At 36.5% G+C, this 10,095-nt stretch overlaps 1 protein-coding gene across 1 annotated transcript in view; it reads right to left on the reverse strand.

Moving 5' to 3' along the window:
* The window catches only part of LOC116095321 (olfactory receptor 13C9-like), a 23,000-nt gene extending 17,674 nt beyond the window's left edge, over positions 1–5,326 (reverse strand). The window contains exon 1 of the mRNA XM_031376769.1: positions 4,373–5,326. Within this exon, the coding sequence (XP_031232629.1) occupies positions 4,376–5,326 (951 nt within the window). The 3' untranslated portion in view covers positions 4,373–4,375. The remainder of the gene's footprint in view (positions 1–4,372) is intronic.
* Positions 5,327–10,095: the final 4,769 nt, after the last annotated feature.

Raw genomic sequence — 10,095 nt, forward strand, 5'->3', positions numbered from 1 at the left:
TTGTTTTTTGGAGGGGAAACTGGGAATGGAGAAATTTGCATGTAAATAAAGAAAATATCAAAAAAAAATGAACTCAACAGCATCTTTGGAGGCACATGTCTCACAATGTTGTGTTTGGGCTCTTTAGATTTGTTTAAATTTATATTTTTCCCTCTCTCTGTTCACCCTACAGGTCCTTTGCATATATAACTATGACTACCAGTTTAGTTTTTCTATGAAGTTCCTGAGTGTACAAGTAAGTGGGTCTCTGCTTCATGGGTCTTCACTTGGGCTCTTTGTTTTGTTTGTTTTGTTTGATATTATTATAAGAGTATTATAGATAAGATGTGTTCATTTCTGTTTTACACTATTATATCTTATTTCCTAATTATCCCATCGAATCCTGCTTGTTTTCTAGTGAGAAAGGATGGATGTAGGTAGCAGCGGAGGTGGGGCAGAACAGGAAGTGGGAGGAGTAGAGAAGGGAAAACCATAATCAGAATACATTATGTGAAAGAAAAATATATTTTCAATAAAGAAAACAAAAAGAAATTGCCTAGCGTCCATGTAAATATACCATACAAAGTTTCCTTTCTCCATAAAGCTACATAAATTTTTCTCTAGCCACACATGAAACAAGAAGGAGCTCATAAAGAACCAATGCACAATACAATCCTAGGAAACCTTAGTGGATCACACAGGAAAAAAGACAAAAGAGCAGGAAGAGAAAGCTTCAACAGAGGAGGGAGCAGGCATGAGACAAAGTAGGAGGGGGTGAGAATGAGTAAAATCCATTAAACACATGTGTGAAGCTGTCAAAGAATGGTAAGTAAAGAAACCTTTAAAATATGAATGCACGTACATATAAATGTCTTGGAAACAATTTTGAATGAAAACAAAGCCAATTGCATAAAGTAGATATTAAATATGGAATAGTTTAAGGTATGTATTAAATGTATATTCTGGATGTGTGTCTCCATAAGTCACCAGACACTATTACATATAAAAACCACATCATTTATTTACAAATTATGCATATGTATATTATATAAAGGTCTCTCTATATTTTAATTTGTACTTTGTACATTTTATAGTATTGGGTTACCTTATAGCAGATATCACTTTTAGAATTATATATGTACAAAAATCCAAGTAGTGATGACCCAAAAATAATCACAAAATTCCACAAAGAGATCAATTATGCTAAGGGCTGGAAACAATGCATGACCTTAGACTTACTAACGCTGCCTGAGGGTAGCTGATAATCACTTGAAAAACCACTGAGTTGAATGAGTGGATAGTGATATCAGGTTTAATTTCAAACAGATTTGCATTAAAAAACAGTAAGAAGAAAATAGTCAGCTAGAAAAATCTATTGTTTGGTTGATGCTGTTCTTATTATTTTGGGATAAAAAAAGGACAGACTGTATTTGTAAATCAAGTAAGTAAAAAGATACACACAGCACTAATGATGCTCACCCTCTGAGCATCCCAAAAATGGTGCCTCATTTATCTATTTATCTGTCTTCTACCCCTATGCCTAAAACAACTTTTAAAAGATACACCAATTTTACTTCCATTAATTGGTCCTCCACAAGAGTGGTTTTGTAAAACTCCACACAAACTTCTCTTGCTCAAGCGACTAAGCCATCCTCGGACTAAATTAGAAAAGACTTAGAACACTGTGTTAGTACACAGCCACTTCTGAACACGCCTAATCTCTTCTAGAATATCATGCTAGGCAGTTATTGTTTCCCCAAGCCCAAGTTAGTATTTCACCACCTGGCTCCAAGTAGCATGACCATGTTCCCAATTATAGTCCCATCTTTTAGTTATGACTAGGTACCTGGTCAGAAAATTCCAGATTCATAAAACCTAACTTCATGATATCAAACCTTATTTAGAAAGCGATTTTTACAAAAAGGTGAAAAACATGTTCTTTAATTTACAAGATCTACTAGAATATTTTATAATATCAAAGAAAATGTTATTTTCATGCTATAAATGTGAAACACATTCACTTTTGTAAAGCAAATGTTATCTCTATGGAAACAGAAAGAAAAAAATCTTCAGGCTTTTACAAAGAGTCTTTTCTGGAAAATTAATGTTAATGTCAAATCCATCTCCTTTTATGTCCCAATTAGCTTCAGGTCTTCTAGTTTAGAGCTTTTCTGTGAAGAGTTATTAGGCATCATTTGGGGCCCACATCAGTCTTATTAGATGTGGTACTGAGAGACACTGGTATGCTACGTCACCACTAGAAACCTGGAAGGATAATGGCTTATACTAACCAAAGGTTAGCAGAGGGAGAGAGAGATAGAGACAGCGACAGAAAGACACAGAGACAGAAAGACAGAGACAGAAAGAGATCTTAGAAATCCCTGGCATTCAGCAACAGCTCATCTGACTATGCTCCCATATAAAAAAGAACACAACCAAATCATTCTCAATAAACCTTTGAAACAAATCTTTTTAATCAAAACCCTTTTGAGCACTCAATATTGTGTTTGTGGTACTCAAGTAAGTCAGAATTATAATCATACATTTGTCCATCAATTTAATCACATGAACATATTAAGAGGAGGGGCAAACCATTCTTTGCAGACTTTGATCTTACAACTCTGTGAAAGAAAAAAAAAAAACCTCCTGGTGGCCTACTGTGGAGATAAATTCATACTTTCATGTCTTCTCCTTTAATTAACTTTCTACCAAAATGAATAAATATGTTTAAAAGCCAAATCTCTCATCCCAAACAGTGTGTGGAAGTGCCTGGATTTGAGCCATGTGGCTGTTGGTTAAATGCCTGAGTATCAAAAATTGCCAGTAGTGAAACATAGCCTAATTTGAAAAATTGTTAAGGGTGGACTATCATGAGCTGATATGTGGAAACTAGGTGTCTTTATTATATATACTCTGTTGTATTGGGTTATGAAGCTTAGACTCTGGTGGCACCTGCCCTTGCTCGCAGATTTAACCTAAAAATAACTATAGTGGAATCTAGAAGTAGTTAAATGTAGGTCATTAGTGCTTCATATCCCTTCCTCTAAAATTAAAAAAGAAACTTTAAAACATTAAATGAATATGTACACCCAAATATTCTAAGTGTAACCTGTGTTCATCTTAAAGAATGTTTGTGCTCAACATCCTTTGAATTTACTGATCCATCAAAATACAATGTATTCACTTAAGTAGACATCTTAAAATGTGGTATATTATTAAACAGACTCTGTTACTAATCTTGGGTGGAAATTTAGAAGTATTCTTCAAATAATGCCAAACTTGAGAGGAAAGTCAAAGAAAAAAAAAAACACACACATGACACCTGTCTAACAACTTTTGAACCTCTATGTCCTCAGATTGTTGAGGTCACAAAAGCATCTACTTCAAGAGACAAGGCATAAATTTGGGTATCCTCATTAAGAATCAAGAACCTGGAGAGTCTTTTAACATTTGAGAAAGCACTACAATTTCCTCAGAGCTGAAAAAAATATCTTAGAAATGAGAACGGGTATGATTCTCTATCCAATGAAATATATAAATATTCTTATTTGAATCAATAAGATAATTTTAAATTTATAATTGTCATTATGAATATTCATGTATGTGAATGATATGAGGTCACCCATGCCATAGCACACATGGAGAAGTCAGGGACAATTTTGTAGAGTCTCTGTTTCCACCTTCATGTGGATATGGGAATCACAATCAGGTTGGCAGGTTTGCATCTGCTGAGTTATCTCTTGGCCTTAGAAAGATAATGTTAAACCCATATTTTAGTTTTGTACATTTGTTATGCTAAAGTTAATATATAAAGCTGAAAGGAAGTTTTCTAAAGAACATATACATTGGATGTATAGACTGTAGCGATAAACCCTATTTATCTGTTTCCTTTATAGCCCCAACTCAGCATTCTTAGAGCTCCACAGGAAAAAATGCATTCTGTGAAAAGATATAGCATTTGGTGACTTTTAAAAATGTGAGATTAATATACTGTAACAGAAAAGTCTCCAGGGGAAAAACATCGATAAACTGCTTTGAGGTTTTTCTGTTTTGCATTTTTTTTCACAACATAGACTTACACTGAAGGATTTGAAGAACAATTGCTTGTAAAATAATGTTCATAAAATGCAATGTTTGCCCAACTCTAATATTGTAAAATAAAAAAATGCAGAACTATGAAGATGGTGACCAAATTGTCAAATATGTCTCAATGTTATGTTAGTTTTTCCTTATTCTTTATAGAACTTTGAACATTATTTGTAAGCATCCAATAATTTCAAAATACTGTTTCTCATTATGAAAGTGTGAACATAATGGATAAAAAGGCAAAGAAAGGAAAGTAACTGAAATTCCCATCCAAGTGTTGAGTTTCAACCGTGCCTAACATACTGACCATTCATTTGCCTAAGAATCTTCCCTTCAGATTTTTTATGGCCTCTTTCACGTCTTTGTTTCTGAGGCTGTAGATTATAGGATTCATCAAGGGAGTCATCACCCCGTAGAACATGGATATGAGTTTGTCTGTAGCGTCCAAGTCATCCGCATTGAGTTTGTCTTTAGACTTGGGTTTCATGTACATGAAAAGGATGGTCCCATAGAAGATTATCACCACAGTAAAGTGAGCTGAGCAGGTAGAGAAGGCCTTGCTTCTCCCTTCAGCAGAGCGAATGTTGAGAATGCTGGAGATGATTAATGAGTACGAGATGACAATGAGGAGCAGTGGCATCAGAGTGAACAAAGTTGTGGCCACAAGCATGATGAATTCATTGCCTGAGATGTCGGTACAAGCCATCTTCATGACAGCCAGGATTTCACAGAGAAAATGATTGATGACATTTCCACAGAAAGGCAGCCGCATCACAAATGCAGTTTGTACTGCAGAGTTGGCAACCCCGGAAAACCAGGACCCGGTTGCCATGGTCACACAGGAACTCTTGCTCATGATGAGAGGGTACCTCAGAGGGTTGCAGATAGCCACGTAGCGGTCAAACGCCATCATGCCCAGGAGCACACACTCTGTTGTTCCCATGGCCAAGCCAAGAAACATCTGCACTGCACAACCAAGGAAGGAAATGGTTTTTCTTTCTGAGAGAAATCTTACCAGGGCGAAGGGAATAGAGGAGGTAGTAAAGCAGATGTCCAAGAAGGACAGGTTCCCCAAGAAAAAGTACATAGGGGTGTGAAGGTGAGAGTCGAAAATACTGAGTATAATAAGGGTGCCATTGCCCACTAGGATGACTGCATACATCATTAAGATGAGCACAAAAAAGAGATGCTCAAGGCTTGGGTAACCAGAAAGCCCCTTCAGAAAAAATTCCTCCAGATGAGTTCGGTTTTCCCATTCCATTGTATTGTCTCTCTTTTACCTGTAAGAAATTTTTTTAAAAAATTAAGTAACATATTCTGTACTATAAGAGGCTTAAGTTTATCAATGCAAAAGCATAAAAATGTGCATTAAACTCAAAGAAAGAAAGAATTAAATGAAAAAAGGAGAGAGGGGAAAGGAGTGGGAAAGAGAAAGAAAAAGAATAAGCAATGTAGGAATAAGCTAAATTATCATATTGATCATACATTCTGAGCTAAGAATGCTGTGACTGGCTTTCAATAGGCTGTCATGTAAACACTACAGCCTTAGCGTTTTAAAGATGATGGAGATAACGTGACATATGTCAAACCCTAGGCTCAAACTCAAGCCTCCCTTCCTGTGGCTCACACTTAATTGAGGGTTTTGTTGTTTGGCTTTGTTTTGTTTTGTTGAGCACGGAGGTAATACAGAATGTGTTATATCACAGAAACGTTTTAAAAAGTGATGGGGTTCACCAGAAGTACTCAACAATAGCCCCTAAGTACAAAAATATGAAAAGATGCATGTGATTCTGCACAGACAAAGCCAGCAATGAACATAACCACACACAGAGCATATTTACTCAAAAACCAGATTCAATTCAAAAGAGCCTAATAATAGGAAATGTCCTTGTCACGATGTAAATGTCTCAGTGGGAAGCACTTCAGAATGGAAGACAGAATCATTTTTTTTTTCATTTTTAAACACATACACACAGTTAAGCATTGTGCAGAAAATGGAAGTCTAACCTTTTAATGTCAGATTAAGAAATTTAAAGCGCATATAGATGCATGTAACTACCACCATGACCCAGTCATATGTCCATAGCCTGTCCCTTCTATAGTACCCCACTTTTAGTGACCTCTTTAGCCTGTTCTAAAACCTGTTACACATGGAGATATCTTCTGTTCCTAAAGTTTCAGCTTTTCAGAATCTCATAAAATAAAAACCACGTTGGGCTTCTTTTATTTACTAAAGTCCTCTAAAATTTACTCAAGCTGTAAAAGCAAAGTAGCTTTTTATTGCATAGAGATACTAAAATTATCTACCCAGCTACCCCTGGAAGAGCATTTGAATTATCTCCATTTTGGAACAGTTGCCATAAATATTTGAGCTTTGATATTTGTGTGACCCTAAACTTTCAAGTTTCTAGGGTCAAGATCCTGTAGTGGGATAATAATTACACAGAAAGAACATAGTATAGTTTGCAGTACGTTGACAGTTCTCCAGAGTGGCTGTGTTCTGCATCCGTTCCAAGCAGCAGCATATAAAAGTTTCAATTGCTCTGATTTCCATCAACACTCAGTATTGCTAGCAGTGGGTTCCGATTCATTTCAATGGGTATATAAAATCCACAATGAGCACTTTCCTTATTCTTTGTTGCCGTGTGTGTGTGTGTGTGTGTGTGTGTGTGTGTGTGTATGGCTGAGACTCTTGTCATATTTGTGATTTATCTTTATTGCTTTCTAACCTATGACTTATTTTCTCATTTTCTAAAGCAAACATCTTTTAATTGATAGCTACTCAGGTCTAATCTGAAGGAATCCAAATGAGAGCCTGCAATTACAAAGACATTCACCAACAAGAAAGTTTCATGACCTTTCTCAGTGAGTGATTATTCAAAAAATATCCACAGAAATCAAGAGTGCTGGCTCTTGCCTCCAGGGTCCTTCCTTGGGAAGTCACAAACCATTTTTTAAATTACCCTTACAGACATGCCTCTTTTTCTGCCTCCCTTACATACTAACACACACATACACTCATACACACACACACACTCAAGTGATATTTTCGTACATGAACAGAGAATCCATTGACAGTACGCCTACTGATTCATGCAACAATTTCTGGGAACAGGAAGGCACATAACAGATTGTTTCTCCGTATTCACCAAACCAAGTTTAAGAACCACGCTTCAACCACTTCTAATGACTTCTAGCCATAATAAAGGTAATTTTTTTCCATTTTGTCCTTATCTCAATCGACGTCATCCTTTCTACTTTGAGACTCTTTTATAAGCTAACTGTGCCTGATTCTTTTCTGGCTGCATCCCAGACACTTTTGAAGCTATGTTAGAAGCACCATCTCCCCAATCTCAGTTCGCTAATACATGATATCTGAAAGGTCATCTCACTGTCAGACTTGTTCTTCTAACCACTGCCACCATTCAATCTGTGACAAAGTCAAGTCGGTTTTGTCCACATAAAAAAGCATGCATCCAAATTTTAACTTGGCAGTTTCTGAGGTCTTCGACTTTGGATAATTTTCTCCCCTTAGCTTTGATATCTTCATCTAAACATGGGAATTTTAACAATCTTATTATCAGATTCTTGAGAAGATAAAGTAATACACGTAGGACGCTTATAGCATGTGGCAAGGATTATTTTGGTTTCCTTCATCTACAGTCAATTTTTTTTTCTTTTTTGGTTTTTTGAGACAGGATTTCTCAACCTGTATAGCCTGTATAGTACCTGTATAGCCCTGGCTGTCCTGGAACTCACTCTGTAGACCAGGCTGGCCTCAAACTAAGAAATCCTCCTGCCTCTGCCTCCCAAGTCCTGAGATTAAAAGCATGCGCCACCACTGCCCAGCTACAGTCAACTTTTTATTCCTTAAAATTATTTTACATTTTCTAGTATCTTTCTACTATAAGAATATCTTCAAAGTTTATCAATCAGATGTCTTATTCCCTCTTCATGAATTAAGCCTACATCACATCTATGAATTGAGATGGATACATAGTCTACCAAAGGCCACTTAGTTTATAGTGAATAGTGTTATACCATTATTACAAAATTCCACACCATTTTCAAATAAGAAGCCCACAGGCTGACTTTTTTTTTAATGGAAGCTACTTCAGTTCATTCATCTAAAATCCAACTTAGGATGTGTCCGGAAGTTTTACATCTCCATTTAACATCATTCTTCCAACACTCATGTACACATAAGTCATATTTTTTCCTGTTAGTGAGTCACTGCTCCTCTCCATTTCTCCTCCTGCCCCTCCCCCAAAACCACCAAGTTCAAAGATGTATTGAAAAACAAAATGAGGCATCCTAAGTTGCTTTCTCAAGTAGGTAATCCAAACCAGGGACCAAGGCAAAATGCTGTCCATCCTTGGTTGACACGACAATCTGTTTTGAGTCCAAAGCAAACAAAACTGAATTGTTGCTGTGAAGTAATCACTATAAACATTGACCTTTAATATAACATTCCACTTTACATTGGATCAAGAGAACAAATCTAATAACAAATGTGCAACAATTTCATAGGAACAAAAGGAGAGAGAACTCTTAGATGCATAAACACTTGTAACGAATTGTGAACCAGGTAACTGTATTTTGACCAAAGGAATTTCTACTCCAGTTAGAAATTATAGCCCCAAATATCCATTTGATGTCAACGTTCAATGTTCAAACAACAGGATTTTTAGATGGTAATTTTTTTCTCAGTTTTCTACATTCAAGAAAGCTCTCCTGATTTTTTTTTATACACACTTTCCCTGGTAAGAAATGCCTCACCCTTACTGCATAGGATTTATTCCAATTCAATTCATTAAGACACCCTCTCTTGTTAATGATGATTGGCATGTCCTGAGGGAGGGTCAACTTACCTCCAAGCTTGCAACAAGTAGCAGACTATCTTCCCATGACCTTCCACTTCCAGTCTATTCTGCAAAGTTTCCCATGAGTCTGATGCTTCCTAAAGAAGCACTTACTACTGGGAAAGCTTTGATGAAACAAGACACTTTACCTGGAAAACACTGGCATGGACAATTCACAAAAGACATTTCTGAATTACTTCAAACGCTTCTAGGACAGTCGAATATCCTTCCAATGAGAATATAGTTTGCTGTTGCTACTTGAAACTCAAATAGTGCATATTTGAATATTGGGCAGCTCAGTTCGAGAACACAGCACATTTCACACTGCTCACTGTAAGGCCCAGGGAGGTCTCCAAAGAATCTCCTTTACACACAGTAAAGTAATTTAAACACTCCTTGCTCTTGGGGAAGAGTGTAGGTTTTTTAAGCCATAATTTTAAATTGCTTCAGGGTAAAGATGCACAAAAGTTTTGAAACTTCAAGAGCAATACCCTCAAGACTTAATTAGACTAAACCAATTAGCGGTATCTTTAACAACCAATCAAAAGATTTCAAGACCTAGCTTACCTTACCCTCTACTGTAAGAAACCAATTTCAACTATATTCTGATGGCATTATCCAGGTCTTTGCTTAGCCTATCCTGTCTTATTAGTAAATGGAAAGAATTAAGTGACTCTAGCTCTCTTGTTCTCTTGTTCTCTTCCCCTCTTCCCCCTCTGTCCCTTCTCTTCCCATTCCCTTCCCTGCCCCCTCCACATGTTCATGGTCGGCCTTCTTCTCTCTCTCTCTCTCTCTCTCTCTCTCTCTCTCTCTCTCTCTCTCTCTCTCTCTCTCTCTCTCTCCCTCTGTCTCTGTCTCTGCTACCCCCTCAACTCCCCTTCCCATGCTCTAAGTAAACTCTATTCTATATTTTAAAAATTAAATAAGTAGTACTAATTCTTGGTTGTTTGCAACAATAATAGTCCATGACTTTCCTGACATTATTGCAAGTTTTTTTTTTTATGTTAGGTCGCTTAATTAAATTAGTAAAAGAAGAAAAATTCATTCCACTGTATGACTAATCTAAAAACTATTTACCTCTTCAACTTGGGATCTCTAGCCTATTGTAAATGTTGGTTGTATTTTGAAACTCAGAATAAATTTAGAAAATATTAATTTGTCAGTAGAA

The sequence above is a fragment of the Mastomys coucha genome, unplaced genomic scaffold (assembly GCF_008632895.1).
Source record: "Mastomys coucha isolate ucsf_1 unplaced genomic scaffold, UCSF_Mcou_1 pScaffold18, whole genome shotgun sequence".
Taxonomy (NCBI): Eukaryota; Metazoa; Chordata; class Mammalia; order Rodentia; family Muridae; genus Mastomys; species Mastomys coucha.